The sequence below is a fragment of the Amia ocellicauda genome, chromosome 6 (assembly GCF_036373705.1).
Source record: "Amia ocellicauda isolate fAmiCal2 chromosome 6, fAmiCal2.hap1, whole genome shotgun sequence".
NCBI classification, from domain to species: Eukaryota; Metazoa; Chordata; class Actinopteri; order Amiiformes; family Amiidae; genus Amia; species Amia ocellicauda.
This window is the reverse complement of record NC_089855.1, coordinates 40,979,218-40,997,393: the sequence shown is the minus strand read 5'-3', so window position 1 is coordinate 40,997,393 and position 18,176 is coordinate 40,979,218. Positions and strand designations below refer to the sequence as shown.

The following is an 18,176-nucleotide window of genomic DNA, read 5'->3' as shown; positions in this document are numbered from 1 at the left end:
TGTATTTATTAATTTGACTATTGCATGGTGGCTGGGTGGCACTATCTCTCTGACTAATCTTTTCCAACAGCAATGTACATTGTGCAAACTGTCTCCAACTGAAGATCAAGATTAAATCATCTGATTCGTCCCTTTCTTCCTTATTCTGGAACAGACTTCTTCCTTGTAAAATCATGTTAGATACGTATGCTTCCTGTGGACCTGTTCTTGCAGTCTGTTTCAATTGCTACAAGTATAGCGTCTACTACCTGTCCAACTACTACCGAGGTAATAAACCAGTCAATCAAATCCTTGTTTTCGAGCAGTTTGGATAGGTGTGCACGCAGTGTGTCGATTGGCGGTGGGGTGGCGCCATGGTATCATGTCTCTGTCACTGTCTGTGGGTCTGTGTGCGAGTGTGAGAAATATGCGGAAAAGCATGTCAGGACAAAACCTCACCGCGGTTAAACTTCCGAGTGCCGCTAATCTCCACTCACACACCCCGATACGGTGGACAGAGAGACTGAAAGAGAGAGAAAGAGAGAGGAAGAGCGGAAACTCCGACACCGCTCTGTGTTGTCTCGCGGACTTTATTTGGATATTTATTGTATTGTTATCCTTTTCTCTTGCTCGCTCCCTGTCTCGTCTCGGTGTTTGGAGAAAACAATTTCCTCGAAGGCAACTGCAGTTGACCTCAGCAGAAGCGGGCGCCCTCGCCAAGGAGTTGCCGACTGACTTCGTGGGGTGGGAGGGAGAGAGAGCAAGCAAGACAGACTGAGCGAAGACCTGAGAGGAAGACTCGGGACTACCTGTTGCGACTTGAATACCTGGCGCTGATTTGTCTCCGTCTCCCCCTTCCTCGCTGGTGTGTGTGAGCCGAGTCTCAGTGGAGGAACAGCGGCACACGGAGTCGGCCGAGGTTTTGTTCTTGAGCGGATTTCCCCACTCCTTCAAAGAGGGGCAGAGAGCGAGAGATGACTGTGGTCAACGAGAGGGCGGCCCGTGCCTTGAAAGAGCTCCTGCAGAAACCGGGGAACCACGTGTGCGCGGACTGCGGGGCTCCGGGTGAGTCGGCGGTCACGTCCTTTTAGCGCAGATTTCCGCACTTCTGCACAGATCTGCACCTTTGCACCAATTATATTACAAGCAAAGTGCATATTAAAATCTGCGCTACAAGAACGCGACCAAAATTATTATTACTAGTTATTAATATGAATACAGTATACTAATTTACAGTCGTATTATTATTATTATTATTGTTATTATAAATCCGATCTATATAAACTGTAAGCATGGTTTACATTGCGTAGACGAGTTCAAACATGCTCGCATACCTACAATTTATGTTGATCATATTTTAATACCAGTAATCAATAAATAATATCAATAATTAATATAAGTCTGTATGCAGTGACGTAACTTTCAGAAGTGTGGGGTGGGGGTGGGAGTGATGCCGAATTGTGGTGGTTATGGGGGGAACAAAATTGACGATCTCTAAATACTTGTAGAAGTACCCCCACCCCCTAAACCTACGCGTATGTCTATATGTGTACGTGTACCCACTGTTTCCGGAGCAGATTTTTTAAATGATTATTGTAACTACTAAAAATAGCCAAACCGACGTGCGACGTCGAGGGGAGTTGATTTGTATTCGTCAGTGAATTCGGACATTTTCGATATCGAATCGGCCCGCGTCGTTTTGCAGAAGTGTGACACTGCTCTGGTCCCAGCCCTTGCACTGAGTTTGAATTCTGCCTTAGTTAGACTTTCTGGGACCTCTGAAGTGGGGTTGTATTTCTAACTTTACCTCTTGTCTCTGGCGTCTGAAAAGTCTTGACTGTAAAAAAGCTGTGACAGTAGACAAAATTGGAAAGTAGTTCACAGGGGGCAAAAATACTATTAATAGGCCACCCATAATGTTAATATTTTTGTTTGATAAAATTAACAGTAACATGCAGCACTGCATTTCCTGTTTCTGGTGTCAGGTTGCATTGAAAACACGGCGTTTGTAGTGAGAAAAAACTCGTGAGATTTCCATTGGATTAAATATTTTTCTGTTTTGGTGTCTAGTACATTCCCAGCTAATCAACGTTGCAATTGACTACCTACATAAAGCAAATGTATATAGAATGTATAGCAGGGGCGTCGCTAGACCTCAGCTCACCCCGGGGCTGCCAGTGATTTCTCCGGTAGGAGGGGGTGGTGGTGGGGGTGGTGGTTGGGTGCTGACGGTGTTTTCTCCCGTAGGAGCGGGGGGTGGGGGGGGTGCTGACGGTGATTTCTCCGGTAGGTGGGGGTGGGGGTTGGGTGCTGACGGTGTTTTCTCCCGTAGGAGCGGGGGGTGGGGGGGGTGCTGACGGTGATTTCTCCGGTAGGAGCGGGGGGGGGGTCAATAGATCCAGGGCTATTACAAATTGAAGACCGGTTCTAACGACGCCGATGATGTATAGACTCGGAAGGGTTGGAGCTGTAAAACAACGTTATGAAATGAAATGTCCATTGCTCCACTGAAATGTATCCACAAATTACAAAATGGAACACTGAGTAAAGTTAAACAAATATATATATATATATATATATATATATATATATATATATATATATATATATTGTATGTATGTATACTAAAACAAATTAGGCCAATATGGATTAACGTGCGGAGGACAGGCAGGGGCTCGCCAGGTGTGTGCATGGGGCAGAGTGTGCTCATATGCATATGTTAAGGGAGGTACTGGAATCCATGTCCGCCCCATTGTTGAGAGAATGTTATATTGTACCCCCATAGGCGTAGAAGACGATTTCTTGAGCAAGGGCATTCATGGGTGGGGTGAGCACTTGGCCAGGAAGGTAGGGCCTTGTGCTCTGGCATTAGATAGACCTCTGACATGCGCAGACACCGTTACTGTGTAAACATGAATGGTACCGTTATGACATACAATAACAAATATTATTATCCTTAAGTATTTCTTAACAGGTGCCAAGTTACAGTTCAGAGCAGGCAGAGTAAGCAACAGTCAAAAGCAGTGACTTGTTGGAATAATAAGTACAATAACAATGGAGGACAATGGAGTGGCACAGCAAGGCCAGGAGGAGGTCTGTGCCAATGAGAAATGGCATTAGAGTTTGAGCAGGGAGGGAGGGAAGGAAAATGAGAGTGAGAGCTATAGAGATGGGAGAAGAGTAGGAGAATGAAAGAGGGATGGGGAGAAGAAGAAGGGAGGGGTGAGGAGGGCAGAAAGAAAATGTAGTAGAAAGGGAGAGAGATGGAGATGAAGAGAGAGAAGGGCAAGATAGGGAAACGGAGGGGGAAGGGAAGCACAGGAATAGGAATGGGATGAGGGAGAGTGGTGGAAGGAAGAGAAGGAGAGTGGGATGGCGATGAAGAGAGAAAAGGGAAGGATCGTGAAAGAGTGAGGAGGGTGGCAAGAGGAGAGAGGGTCTGGCAGGGTCTGAGAGAGGTGAACAAATAGGCAGGAGATAGAGGAAGGGAGAAATATAGGGGGGTGGGGTGAGAGGGAGTGAGAAGGACATGGAGAGAGGGTGGGAGTATGAGGGAGAGAATGCTGGAGAGAGGGAGACAGAGAGGAAGAGGTGGGGGGTGGGAGAGGGAAGCACAGAAAGAGGAAGGGGAGGTGAAAAGAAAGATAGAGATGAGTTTGTGTGTAGCTGTGTGCAGTCTGGGAACAAAAAACAGCCTATAAGTGTTTCCTGTCTGCTGCACACCCCAACACAGCACCAATATTATTATTAATCTCTGGGAAACCGTGATGCCTAATTCACTTGCTCATTTCTGCCACAATCAAGGGCAACTGTCAAAGCCTATCCTGTCTCAGAGTGTCCCAAGTGTAGGATCCAGTAGTTCCAAAACATAAGAACATAAGAAAGTTTACAAACGAGAGCAGGCCATTCAACCCATTGTGCTTGTTTGGTGTAGCAATTTCTTTATTAAAGTGTGGAGCCCAGAACTGTACACAGTTTTCCAGATGAGGTCTAACTAGTGCAATGTACAGTCTTAACATTACTTCCCTTGTTTTAAATTCTACACTTTTGACAATATACCCTAAGATTCTGTTTGCCTTTTTTATTCCTTCCCTACACTGTTTGGTTGGAGAAAGTGAGGAGTCCACATAGGTCTTTCTCATGCGTTACTTAATCTAATTCTATTCCTCCCATAGTGTAATTATAGTGGACATTTTTGTTACCTGCATGTGATACCTTGCACTTGTCCACATTGAATTTCATCTGCAAGGTGTCAGCCCACACCGGAATATTAGCTAAATCCCTTTGAATAACCTGAGCTGCCGAGATTGTATCTGCTGAGCCACCTATTTTAGAATAATCTGAAAATTTGACAAATTTGAAAACTATCTCAGAGTCCAGATCATTAATATAGATTTGAAAAAGCAAAGGCCTTAGTACTGATCCCTGTGGAACTCCACTAACAACCTCACTCCAGTTAGAAGGAACTCCTCCAATCGACACCCTCTGTTTCCTATACATCAACCTGTTCATAATCAATCAACTTACATTACTGAATACTTACAGCTTTCAATTTAAGGATCAGTCTTTGGTGCGGAACCTTGTCAAAAGTTTTTTGAAAATCTTAAGTATATCATATCATGTGCTTTCACAAGCTCTAACTGTTGTTGTATATGCTGTATATGTACCTGCAGAATTAAGAATTTAATAGAAACAATGTTGACCCATGACCATATCAGAACACACAGGATAAACAGTAAAAGTAAAATGATCAAATACACTGGAAAAGATGCGTCTTGAGTAAGCGCTGGAATGAGGTCAAGGACTCTGCTGTTTTGTCTTCGGTGGGCAGGTCGTTCCACCATTTAGGGGCCAGGGATGAGAAGGAGCGGCTCTGGAGGAAGGAGAGTGGAGAGGAGGAGTTTAGTCTTCTGGCACCGAAAGAGCACAGTGGTGTGGAGGGGATGTATGGAGAAACGAGTGTCTGAAGGTAGCATAGTGCAGTGTGGTCGAGGCAGTAGTAGGTGAGGGTCAATGTCTTGAACTGAATGCGTGCCGGTATCGGGAGCCAGTGGAGGGAGTGGAGCAGTGGAGTAGCGTGTGCGAATCGGGGCAGAGAGAATACCAGACGAGCCGCAGAGTTCTGGATGAGCTGGAGTGGGCGGGTAGTAGTTGCAGGCAGGCCGGCCAGGAGGGAGTTGCAGTAGTCCAGGCGGGAGAGGACCAGTGACTGGACGAGCAGCTGAGTCAAGTAGTCGGTGAGGAAGGGACGGATGATAGATTGAGTTTGATGTGTATGGTTCCAGAGAGGACCCTAGGAGGTATGCAGACAACATAATTGTGCCACCGACTGTGTGGGATACATTTCTCTCACATTGTCTTCTTCAGAACTGATATACAACCATTTTACAATGTTGCCAGGAAGAAATGTGTACACTAGGATTGGCACTTGACAAACCGACAGTGATCACATGACTGATGACATAATTTATAACGCCGGAGCAGACCACATAATAATGGAACTTTGGCATGCATATAAACGCACTGACTCTTTATGAACAGCTGATTGCCTATGGAAGGTGTTGTGGACTGGAGAGAGAGAGAGGTATACATATTTGTATGGCTGGACTATTTGTTTTAAGCTTTTGCAACACCAGAATGTCCTGCCTATGAAGCTCAATTGAATTGAGAGAGAGGGAGGTAGAGGTAGAGGGGGGGGTATTTGATGTTTGTAAGTAGATGTTAAAATGCAAAATATATAATTAATGTAGTTACTGTTCCCACTGCACTGTTTTCGAGCACTCTACATGTCTGTTAATACTTTGGCAACACTGATGTCAATTAGTCATGCCAATAAAGCTTTTTGAATTAGAATTTGTGAAAGGTTTTTGCTGAGATTGTCTGAAAATAACAACCAAACTGATTAGTCACTATTCCTACTTCTGCTTTTATTATTGTTATTAGTATTATTTTTGTTTTTATTATTGGTAGTGTGAGAACAAAATGAGAGGAGGGGGGAGGGAGAAGAACAGAAAGGGGAAGGTGGGAAGGACAAGCAAAGGGATGAGTAGAGGAGAAAGAGAGGAGGGGGAGAGGAATAAATAATGGTAGGGTTAGAGGGAGAGGAAGAGCGAGCAAGGGAGGGAATGCTGGAAGGAGACAGGGATGGGGGAGGTAGATAATGATAGGGTTAGATGGAGAGTAAGGGAGACAATGCTGGAGGGAGAGAAAGGGAGGCAGGGAGATGAGAGGAAGGGGGGAGGGAAGCAGAAAGTGGGAAAAGAGGGAGATGGAGAAAAAGTCAAGGAAGAAGCGAGAGGGAGAAAAACATGGTGAAAGGGGATAGAGAGAGAGAGAAAGCAGGATAAAATTGAGTTTTAAACTCTTAACATTAAGAACAACATCCCTCTGCCTCCCCAGCCACAGTCTCCATCTATGCAGCAGCCCCTATCTCTACCCAACGGGGGGGGGGGGGGGTATTCCGATGGCCGTGTTCTATTGGCCAGGCCATCAGTCCCTCAGCCAAGTGGGTTAAGGCCAAATGAACGCCATTACTTTTATCACAACTATGTTCCACCTGCTTCTAGTGGTTTGTCTGCACTAATTAAATAAAAGACAGAGAAGTAAGAATGCTGTTACACTGGACTACACTGTTCATGTTGCTTTCTGCCTGAGATTAAAAGAAGAACAGAAAGAGAGATAGAGTAACTGTATATCAGGGGGCCCTGGTCCTGGAGAGCTACAGTACAGTACAGCAGGGTCTCCAGCCTTTTTATGTTCTCATGTCCCTCTCTCAACCTGTATTGCTGGAAACTCTGGATAAACTAACACAATGCAGAACAGACGAATGTCTGCCCTAGAGAGGAAACAGCATTCCACACACTCTCTCACACTCATTCACACTTACACACACACACACACACTCACAATCACTCTCACTCTCACTGCCCCACTGCAGAATAGCAGATCAATATACAAGCCCCCTTCTGTCTTAGTGGCACATACTATGTATTTGCACTGAACCGTACTGTCTTCTATTGCAGCCTACATCTTTCCTTACATTAATTTACAATACTATACAGTGACTCACCAGAGCAAGGAATAAACCATGATAATAGTTATGACACTGTATCTGTCTACACACATATGGAGTAGAGTCAGTACTTAAATTACTACCCTGAGAAATTCTATAGCTATTATGTAATTTCTGACACATATGACTTCTGTTACCGTCTGTGGTGTGCAGTGATAGATAATCATTGCATCAATGTAATGTAACACCAACCAAGCCGTATCACTTAAAGGGAAGAAAGACTGGTCAGTGATGTTTTAATAGACAAACAAAACACATTGCATCCTCTTTAATTTAACATGCGCTGATGTCAGTAAAAGGCTAACTGATATTGTGAAATATTGTTTTCTTTCAATCTTATGTTGAGACTTTCTCAGTCATTTTATTAAGACTACATATTATTTTCCAGAAGAATGAGGTTATGTGACTTCAAAAAACTTGTTTATAGTGAAGATTTAATCCGTATGTGTTGTTTTATGAGAGTTTGAAAGGGTGGATGTTGTGAAAGTCCTCTAAGCACACACCTTGTTGATGGTCACCCACATCACTGGTTAAACTATTGCTGTACACCATTCTGCAACGTGCAATCATGACGTGGTGTATGTGCTCAAATTAGCGCCATAAGTAATGCCTTCCTTTTTTTTTATTGTAAACAAACTTGAGAAAAACATGTTGAGATCAAAAAAAAAATCGAAAGCAAAATGTATAGAATTATAAACAAAAAATCTATTTATATCGAAAGCAAAAAAAAAAAACTTGAAAGCAAATAATGTTAATAATGTTAAATCCAGATCAAAACTCGTCTGCAGTCCCTGTCTTTGCTTGCCATGCTGCGATCTTTGCTTTCCCCGCCAGTTTCTTTGCTTTCGATTTTTCTTTTTTTTTTCGTTTACCAGTATTGGCACTGTTTTGCCGTGAGGGCGGGATTTACAGGGAGGCGTGGATCCTGGGTCTCCATTGGTCCAGCAGGTTTGGTTTTTCGGTTCTTCCTGACCCAATCAGTGAGCAGGGTGGGCTCTGTGTGGGATGAGACTCGACTGTCTCGGTTTCAACAGCAGCGCCGATTCAGCGACTCATTAAACCCCCTGTGTGCGCAGAGACCTGCAGTCAAAAGCTGGACGATCACTGCATCCCACCGCCATTTGAGCCCATTCATACAGCACTGAAACAAAACACAGGATTCATCTGCTACGTGCACAGTAACATGTTTAATATCATGTTCATATTAATGTAACCTGCAGAGCACTTTAATTCAGCTGCTCAGATAACACAGCGCCAGACTGATGGAGCTCACCGTATTTAGCAAGAGGCAAACGGAGGGGCATCGTATTCATTAAGAGCATGTGATGTCCCAGTTTATGTTTAGGTAAGAAACATACACACATGCACACATACACACTATATATATATATATATACAGTCACCTACAAAATTACTGGCGCCATTGATAAAGATAAAGTAAAGGCTGTATAAAATAAACACATGTAATATGTAGAAAGCGATTGTCCACAACTTTAATTAAAAGCATGCTTTGTTTATAATTAAATACCTAGGCCATGTAGTTGCACCACTCAGTCTGTGGGTCAGTCAGCGTTGAAGTCAAAGACTGTCAGACCAACCACCCTGCTCACTGATTGGGTCAGGAAGAACCATCACTCAAACCTGCTGGACCAATGGAGACCCATGACCCACGCTTCCCTGGAAATCCCGCTCGAAAGCAAAGAAACTGGCGTCGAAATCAAAGATCGCAGCATCGCGACCAAAGACAGGGGCTGCAGGCGAGTTTTGCTCTCGATTTAACATTTGCATTCAAGTTTTGTTTTTGTTTTTTGTTTTTTTGCTTTTGTTATAATTTTTTTGTTTACAATTGTATACATTTGCTTTCGATTTTTTTTATTTTTGATCTCAACATCTATTTTTTCTCAAGTTGTTTTTTTTGTTTACAATATATATATTTTTTTTAATGCGTTACTTATGGCGCTAATTTGAGCCCATAGTGGTGCTAGAGTGACACACGCTGGTGGGAGGGGAAAGCTTCCCAGATTAAAGCCAGCATTCCAATCTTTCACATTAGATTTCAGGCACTCAGGACTCATTGTTGCAGTTTGCAGGTATTTGAGAGCTGTATTGTAATTATAATATACTGTACTGTGTCTCTCCAGGACCAGGGCTGGAGACCCTGATTTACTGTATAGTAGCTCTCCAGGACCAAACATCCAAAATACTAATTCTCTCTCTCTCTCTCTCTCTCTCTCTCTCTCTCTCTCTCTCTCTCTCTCTCTCTCTCTCTCTCTCTCTCTCTCTCTCTCTCTCTCTCTCTCTCTCTCAGAACCAGTATGGGGCTCCTGTTCTCTGGGGGTGTTTATCTGCCTCACCTGCTCAGGAATCCACAGGAACATCCCCTCCATCAGCAAGGTGAAGTCCCTCGGCCTGTCCTTGTGGGAGGACTCAGAAGTGCAGGTATTATCATTATTATCATTATTATTAATAGTAGTAGTAGTAGTTGTAGTATGTAGTGTTCTGCGATACTGCATATGGCTACCTCGATAGGATACTCTGCTTAAGACCACAGTATTCGATATTATGATTATTTAGATGTTTTGTCCATTACATGTTAATGGCTGTCAAATAGACAAGTGTACTAATTTATTTTCTGTTGAAAACAAGTTTTCTTTACATAAGAAGAAATACTAAAAATAGTGTAATTAATAAAAAAAGTAATTGCCACTGACTATAAAACCGTATAAGAAACTATTTTATTTAATTATTATATAAATAGAGACCTGTTGATACAGGGAGCAGTGTGAGGAAAATGCCAATTTTTTTCTAAACTTACTGTACTGTTAAACAAAATAACAAGTATACTTTCCTCAAAGCACATTTTTTATTACTAAGTCAGATGTTTATATACATAGAAGTGCTCTTCTAAGGAATATACTGTTTTAACAAAACAACAAGACTTTTGCAGCACAAGAGGCAAATTAAAAATTCTAAAATAAGACTAGTTGCAGCACAGTGCAGAATGAAGTTTCCACCAATAAAGTGAATCTTCGTGAGCTTCTATATCCTCACGTCTCACTGTAAGCAAACTAAGTTTCTTATTGTTCTGTTTTTTTTTAACAGCGCATTCCTGCATTTGTTTTACAGTAGGCCTGTATGAAACTGTAAACAAACTAACTTACCGCCTGTTGCTCCACTTCAGCAAAGAGATTGTGGTGGTGAGGAGCAATACATTTTTTGAGAACTCGCTGCGGAGAAAATTTAGTTTCTTCCATAAACAAAGACTTGACTCAAAACAAAAAAGACGGGCTCAAAAAACACAGTATATAACATCAAAAAAGACGGGATTGACAAAAAGCAATAATAGCAATATTTTTTTTAACCAAACAATTAGGTATCATAGAATGTTTGAATCATGATATTTCCATATACCGAAATACTGTGGAACACTAGTAGTATGTCTTTTGCAGTTATAAACGTGTGTGTGTGTGTGATTGAGTATATATAGAGGTAGGGACAGTATTTTGCAGATTTAAACTAAGCTGTAAGAGTGAGTGTATACTGATGTAGACATTATTTTACAGCTGTAGACCCTTGTGTATGAGTTAGTGTATATGGAAGTAGGGACCATATTATGCAGTTATAAACTTCTGTGGGTGATTGAGTAAGTGAGGAAATAGAAGTCTCGACTACCTAAGTGGTTCTGATAGAGGTGTAGCTAAATTGGCTCTGTGCCTCTCTTTCTTGGGGGGGGTCTGTGTTGCAGTTCATGGCAGAGAAGGGGAACCAGGTAGTGAAAAGGCAGTATGAGGCTGCAGTTCCCGTGTACTACTACAAGCCCTCCCATCTGGACTGCCAGTGAGTCACCATATCCTCATTAATATAATTTGTTTGCTTGTTTGTTTATAAGCAGATGGTTTCATCTTTGTTTATATGTTTGTATTTTTATTTATTGACATATCTATTTATTATGTATTCATTATTAATTCAGTGCTTGTTGTTTGTTTAATTATTTATTTATTAGCAGGGGTGCTTACCCATTCATGTCACTGTCCATACTCCTCTTCTTAATTCTTACTTCATTAAGTCTGAACACCACGGTGCTCAGGGGTATTGTACCCTAACTATCCACCCTTGCCACAAGCGTTCTACCTTTCTTCCTGTCTCCTGCGGTGTGTTTCCATCCTGCACAGGGTCCTAAAAGAGCAGTGGATCAGAGCCAAATACGAGAGAGAGGAGTTCACAGAGCCAGGGAAGAAGCTGCCATATGAGGAAGGTATGGATCAGGAAAGACAGACGCTAAACTGACACTTCCTGATCTCTGTAACAAATCATGGGGACGATTAAAGCAGTAATAGTTGGTTACTATTTAGTAGTAATTGGTTACTACAGAGTATTTCTGGGAACTTACACACATTCACACATACTCTCTCTCACACACACACACACACACACACACACACACCCAAACTCACATACACACTGAATGCCTGTTTTGTCTGTTTATAGGCCTTTTCAATCAGTGGCTAAAGTGAACTAAATACTTTTTAATTTAAGTTATTGTGCTGTACTGTACTGGACTGTAGCCCTCCAGGGCTGCAGACCTCCGCCCTACAATTTACAGTTTGGTCCATGAATATTTGGACAGTGACAGAATTGTCATTTTGGCTCTGTACGCCACCACAATGAATTTGAAAAGAAACAATCAAGATGTGCTTTAATTGTAGACTTTCGTCTTTAATTTGAGGATAGTTACATCCAACTGGGTTGAACGGTGTAGGAATTACACCCATTTTATATGTGTTTTATATGGGCTCAAAAGTAATTGGACAAATGTTAAAAATTAAATTGTGAGATTCAATACTTGGTTGCAAATCCTAGACATCACCAGATGCTCAGTTTCTTCCCTGGTGATGCTCTGCCAGGCCTGTACTGCAGCTGTCTTTAGTTCCTGCTTGTTGAAGGCGTTTTGCCTTCAGTTTTGCCTTAGAAATCAAAACAAACCAATCAGAGAGATAGCAAAAACATTAGGTGTGGCTAAATCAACTATATGGTACATTCTTAAAAAGAAAGAACACACTGGTGAGCTCAGGAACGCCAAAAGGCCCGGAAGACAATGGAGACCAGATTAGAGTTTGCCAAAAACAGCTAAAGTGCCCTGTACAGTTCTGGAACAACATCATATGGACAGATGAGACAAAGATCAACTTGTACCAGAATGATGGGAAGAGAAGAGTATGGAGAAGGGAAGGAACTGCTTAAGATCCAAAGCATACCACCTCATCTGTGAAGCATGTTATGGCATGGGCATGTATGGCTGCTGAGGGAATAGGTTCCCTTGTATTTATTGATGATGTGACTGCTGACAAAAATAGCAAGATTAATTCTGAAGTGTTTAGGGCTTTATTACCTGCTCAGATTCAGCCAAATTCTTCAAAACTGCAGATGGACAATCACAGTGCAGATGGACAATGACCCGAAGCATACTGCGAAAGCAACCCAAGACTTTTTTAAGGTGAAGAAGTGGAATGTTCTGCAATGGCCAAGTCAATCACCTGACCTGAATCCAATTGAGCATGCATTTCACTTGCTGAAGGCAAGACTGAAGGCAAAATGCCCCAAGAACAAGCAGGAACTAAAGACAGCTGCAGTACAGGCCTGGGAGAGCATCACCAGAGAAGAAACCCAGCATCTGGTGATGTCTGTGGGTTCCAGACTTCAGGCAGTCATTGACTGCAAAGGATTTGCAACCAAGTATTGAAACTCACAATGTAATTCATGATTATGTTAGTTTGTCCAATTGCTTTTGAGCCCCTAAAATTGGGGGGACCATATATAAAAATGGGTGTAATTCCTACACCGTTTAACCAATTTGGATGTAACTACCCTCAAATTAAAGATGAAAGTCTACACTTAAAGCACATCTTCATTGTTTCCTTTCAATCCATTGTGGTGGCATACAAAATGATGACAATTGTGTCACTGTCCAAATATTTATGGACCTAACTGTATATCACAGTGATGGCATTTAGAAATCATCTTGTGAAGCAGGTGTTTATAGCTGTTGTGGCAATACAGTTTGAGTGAACAATGTTGCACCCCCGCTGGGCCTGCATACCTGCGTGTGTGGTAACTTGTGTGCTGTGTGCTGGCAGCGGTCAGGGAGGGCATGCTGATGAAGAGGGGCAGGGACAACGGCCAGTTCCTAAGCCGGAAGTTCATGCTGTCAGAGCGGGAAGGCACGCTGAAGTACTACACCAAGTACGACGTGAGTCTGGACACCCTGCCCACACTGCACTGCCCTGTACAGGACTGCCCCATACCGTATCACACTGCATCATATTGCAGTGCACTATAGAGAACTGCCCCACACAGCACTGCACTATAGAGAACTGCCCCATACAGTACCACACAGCATCATACACCACCATACTGTACTGCATTGCACTGTTACCCGTCTCCCCTGCTGTCCCCAGGCCAAGGAGCCCAAAGCCATAATCAAGGTGGACACCATAAATGCCTCCTTCCAGCCCAACAAGATCGGCAACCCCAATGGCCTGCAGATCACCTTTCTCAAGGACTACAGCACCCGCAACATCTTCATCTACCACGACAACGGCAAGGTACACTATAATGCACTACACTCCAGTAGAGTACAGTACAGCAGGGTCTCCAGCCCTGGTCTCAAATCCAGTAGGTTTTATAGCTCAGCCTTTACACCAGTCCCAACAGACTGGGACACACTACACTGGGCCTCGGTACTGAACACCTTAATGGGACTAATCATTGGCATCAGTGGTCTCTGGTCTTTCTCCTGCTGCAGCGCCAGCTATTTATGGTATACAGGTAGCACAGAACTGCCACAATATGAGCTATACCTTCCCACACCCACTTCACTAATATATACGATACACACAGGCACTCGTACAAAGGGAAAGAAAATGTAATGAGTGATCAAATATGCAATACCAGTATAAACCACTGGAAGCATTTTTGTTTATTTTTCTTAATAGTTTGATGTTTCTTTTTATGTGGATGTGAAATGAATGGGATAGGGTGTGCAGGACAGAATACAGTATGGAAGTTTACAATACTCTACATTATACTACACTGCACTACACTACACTACACTACACTACACTACATTATACTATACTATACTGCACTACAAGGCACTACCTTACAAAATAGACAGGGACAGAGAGACAGAGACAGAGGAAGAGAGAGACAGAAAGAACAGAAAAGTACATGAAAAGGAAATAAATCAATAGAAATAAAGAAAGACAGGATGAAATGGGCTGCAGACTGGCACCCAATGGGCTACAGCCTGTGGAATCAACTTTGGGATACCACTGCTTCCACTTAAAAAACGTTGGAGAATTCCAGTGCCTTGGATAATTTTCTATGGGACCTGAGATCCCCAGCTGCTGTGAAATTATTCATAAGCTCCTAATTAGGCAAATGACTGTAACAAGACTAGTGGGACAGTGGGGCGGAAGGACAATGGATCAGCAGGAGAGTGGGTAAGCAGGTCTTGGGTTGGGGAGCAACTGCTCAGGCCTTCAGCATTAAAGATGTCGCTCCCTGCAGGAGATCGTAGACTGGTTCAACGCCATCCGAGCTGTGCAGTTCCACTACCTGAAGGTGGCCTTCCCGGGAGCTACTGATGCTGAAGTTAGTGCTGACCTGTGATTTATCCTCCTGTGTATTTCCCAATATCAAGTAATATAATATATATGTGTATATATATATATATAATTTTCTTCTTAATTTTTAGCTGAAACCCAAACTGACAAGGAACTTCCTGAAGGAGGGCTACATGGAGAAGACTGGTCCCCGGGTAGGGAGAGTGCACACACCCAGTCTCCCAGTACAGGTCCACTACAGTCACCAGACCAGAGCACTGAATGCGGCCACCACAGCCCAGTGTGCTCACACACAACTTTTGACAATACATACACACTCCTGCCAAACAGCAGCAGAGTGTGATATTAACTGCAGTGAGATAATCTCCTCCCCCCTTTACAGCAAACCGAAGGCTTCAAGAAACGCTGGTTCACGCTGGACCACCGACGGCTCATGTACTTCAAGGATCCCCTGGTGAGATGACTGGCTCTTTCCACCTGTCAGTACAGTTACTGCAGTGTCAGCTGGTGTACTGTGCTGTGCTCTGTGGTGCTGAGTGTTCTTCTGTGTTGTGTTCACTCTTTACTTCAAGAATTAAAGCCAGTGCCAATGTCACCACATTGCTAGTTGTTGTGTCAGGTGATATGTTTTGCTGTACTGTGTTGAGCTGTGTTCTGTTGTGGTGCTGTGTGTTATTCTGTGCTGTACTGTGTTGTGTTTCAGGGTGTAGTGTTTCATTGTGTTGTCGTTGTGCTGCACAGGATGCGTTTGCCAAAGGGGAGGTGTTCCTGGGGCACCGGGATCTGGGTTACAGCGCCAGCGCCGGCCTGCCCCCCGGTACCCATGGCAATGGCGGCTGGCAGCACGGCATCACCATTGTGACCCCAGAACGCAGCTTCCTGTTCCGCTGCGAGACAGAGACAGACTGTCAGGACTGGGTGCAGCACTTCAACACCGTCATCAACACCACCATGACACCCCAGGAGTTTGCCAGTGAGTGAGCCTGGGGCGTGTGAGTGAGAGTAAGGGTGTGTGTGAGTGAAAGTGTGTGTGTGTAGATGAATGTGACATCATGTGAGTCAGTGAGTTTGTGTATTTCTATCTGACTGTGGAACTGAATGTGACTTTGTCTGTACACCTGTCTGTGTGTCTGGCTTACAGTCTGTCTCTGTGTGTGTGTTTGATTTATATGTACTCTGACACTGTGTTCCTCTTGTCCCCCCCAGTGGAAGCCCTCTTCAAACACAAGTAATCAATCTCCATGGAGACGGCAGTGGTCACCAAGGTCACCACACACAGATCCAATCCTGTCCTATCCACTCACTTTTTGTTACACCCTTTTGACGCCCTCCCCCCAAGCAACGCAACACAACACAACACAACACAACCAGAAACCTATGATATGAACCAGTAGGGCAGAAATGGTTGAATGAAAAGAGTGCAATCCGAGTGTGAGTGTGCATGCGTGTTAGAAATGGGCTGTACTGGAAAAATATATATAAAAAAATGTTGCTAAAGTTAAAGAAAAACACCATATACAAACTGTTAGTTCCCATCCCAAATCCAAGCCCACAGCTTTTTGTGTCCTGCCTGCTTGGCATGAGGTTGTAGTTTTGTTGTGTATTGTTTTTTTGTTGAGGCAAAAATGAAAAGAAAACTCCAGATACTAATCTCCCTTGTAGCATATTAATATTCCACGTTTATGCTCATCGGAAGATTGCAGTCTGACGCAGAGCAGTAACCTTTCAGTTGCAGTGTGTGATGTCATTTTGGGAGTGGGCATCCCCCTATTCCACGCGCCCACTCCCATTCCGTCAACTGGAAACATCTGTCTGCCGACACACAGCATCATTGTTACGCATCCCCCCTCCTCCCCAGGCAGGGTAGTGTCACAGTGGAGTCCTGTTGGGACTCAACAGGCCTTCACTGGGCTTTACTACACAGGGTCCTGAGTGCAGTAAACCACGCTCTACCAGAGTCAACAGGCCTTTTGGCCACTGAGCATGGTAAAGGGGGTGTTCCGTGAAGGTTTGTTGAGCTCCCATAGGCCTGCAATGTTACACTATGGGAAGCCCCAGTCCAGCCATGGTAACAGTGTCAACAGTGTCCTATCATGAATATAACAGGGTGAACCAGCATAAGTGTATATATATATAACACATTAAATTCTCTATATTTTTTGGCTCTGGAATGCAGTTGAAACTTCATAATCTTGAACTCGAACATAAACACTGTCCCTTAATAAAAACAAACTATGATGAGCCCATCAGGATAAAAAAGTTCAAGAAACTCGCATGAAACCGGGGCCTGTGTCATTGGATTTCAGTGTTTATAACGGTCTCTGTCCTGTGTCTGCAGAATGGTCTTTTCCCTTCATACACACTCAATAGAACACTACTGTCAATCCGCAGAGGACCACAAATCTCGGCCAACATTCAAATTTCCTGCAGATCTGTGCGATGCTGACAAACAGGTGTGACAGTTTAGCGTGGAATTTAACTTGGGTGCTTGTGACTTGATGAGCTTGCTAACTGAGAGCCAACATTGGCCTACCAGTAGCATTTTCTTTAAGATCTTTGCACCCAGCTCAGTCCATGTTATTCCCAGAAATATTGCAATATAGTTGTTTTTTACCATTATTATTTGTATTGTTATTAATCTATTAGTTTGTTTAGCAGTGATTTGTTATATTATCTTAGTCTCTTGACTGTCCCTTGCCACTGTGAGAGAGTACATATAGAAAGAGAGAAAGGTCAAGTGAGACAGAGAGAGAGGGGGGAGACAAAGAGAGAGATGGAGATAGTGAGGGAGATGGAGAGAGGACTGAGGGAGACAGAAAGACAAAAATATAGATACTAACAAACTACTAGAGAGACAGGGAGATGGGGAGGCTAAAATAGAAGAGAGTGAGGCAGAGGGAGACAGATGGGGAAGAAGAGACATAGGGGGGGAAGGATAGAGGAAGGGGGGGGTGATTGTTCTTGATGGTTTAAAAGTTTAACACAGCCTGTTTAAAACCTGTACTCTGGCTATAACACTGCCAGGGGAGCGCAGTGAAGATATTATAATGACTGACTCTGCTCAGGGGACACTCACACCAGCACAGGAAGAGTTGCATACAGTCAGGGTGGGAGTTTCATGTGTGGAAGTCTACAGTGTCTACTGAGTGGTTCTTGATAATAAAATCTATATATAAACACATGTAAACTTATGCTGCTGTGTGTCTTCCTGGGTCTTCAGTCAGATCATCTTGATTGGCTGAAATGAAGATTTAAGCTGTCTGTCAGCCTATCAGTCTTTCTGTGTTTGTCTGCCAGTCTATCTGAGTCAGTGTGTCTGTATATACACCGATCAGCCATAACATTATGACCACTGACAGGTGAAGTGAATAACACTGATAATCTCGTTATCATGGCACCTGTCAGTGGGTAGGATATATTAGGCAGCAAGTGAACATTTTGTCCTCAAAGCTGATGTGATAGAAGCAGGAAAAGTTGCAAGCGGAAGGATCTGAGCAACT

The 18,176-nt window shown here is 43.3% G+C and overlaps 1 protein-coding gene across 1 annotated transcript; it reads left to right on the top strand.

The window, feature by feature from the left end:
- The first annotated feature begins 413 nt into the window (after positions 1-413).
- LOC136751508 (arf-GAP with dual PH domain-containing protein 1) lies at positions 414-17,857 on the top strand. Its single transcript, XM_066707172.1, has 11 exons — positions 414-1,044; positions 9,360-9,490; positions 10,797-10,888; positions 11,224-11,306; positions 13,186-13,298; positions 13,507-13,653; positions 14,621-14,704; positions 14,808-14,870; positions 15,059-15,130; positions 15,418-15,649; positions 15,883-17,857. Exons 1-11 carry the CDS (start codon positions 954-956, stop codon positions 15,906-15,908), a joined length of 1,134 nt encoding a protein of 377 aa, XP_066563269.1. The 5' UTR covers positions 414-953; the 3' UTR covers positions 15,909-17,857.
- The last annotated feature ends 319 nt before the right edge of the window (positions 17,858-18,176 follow it).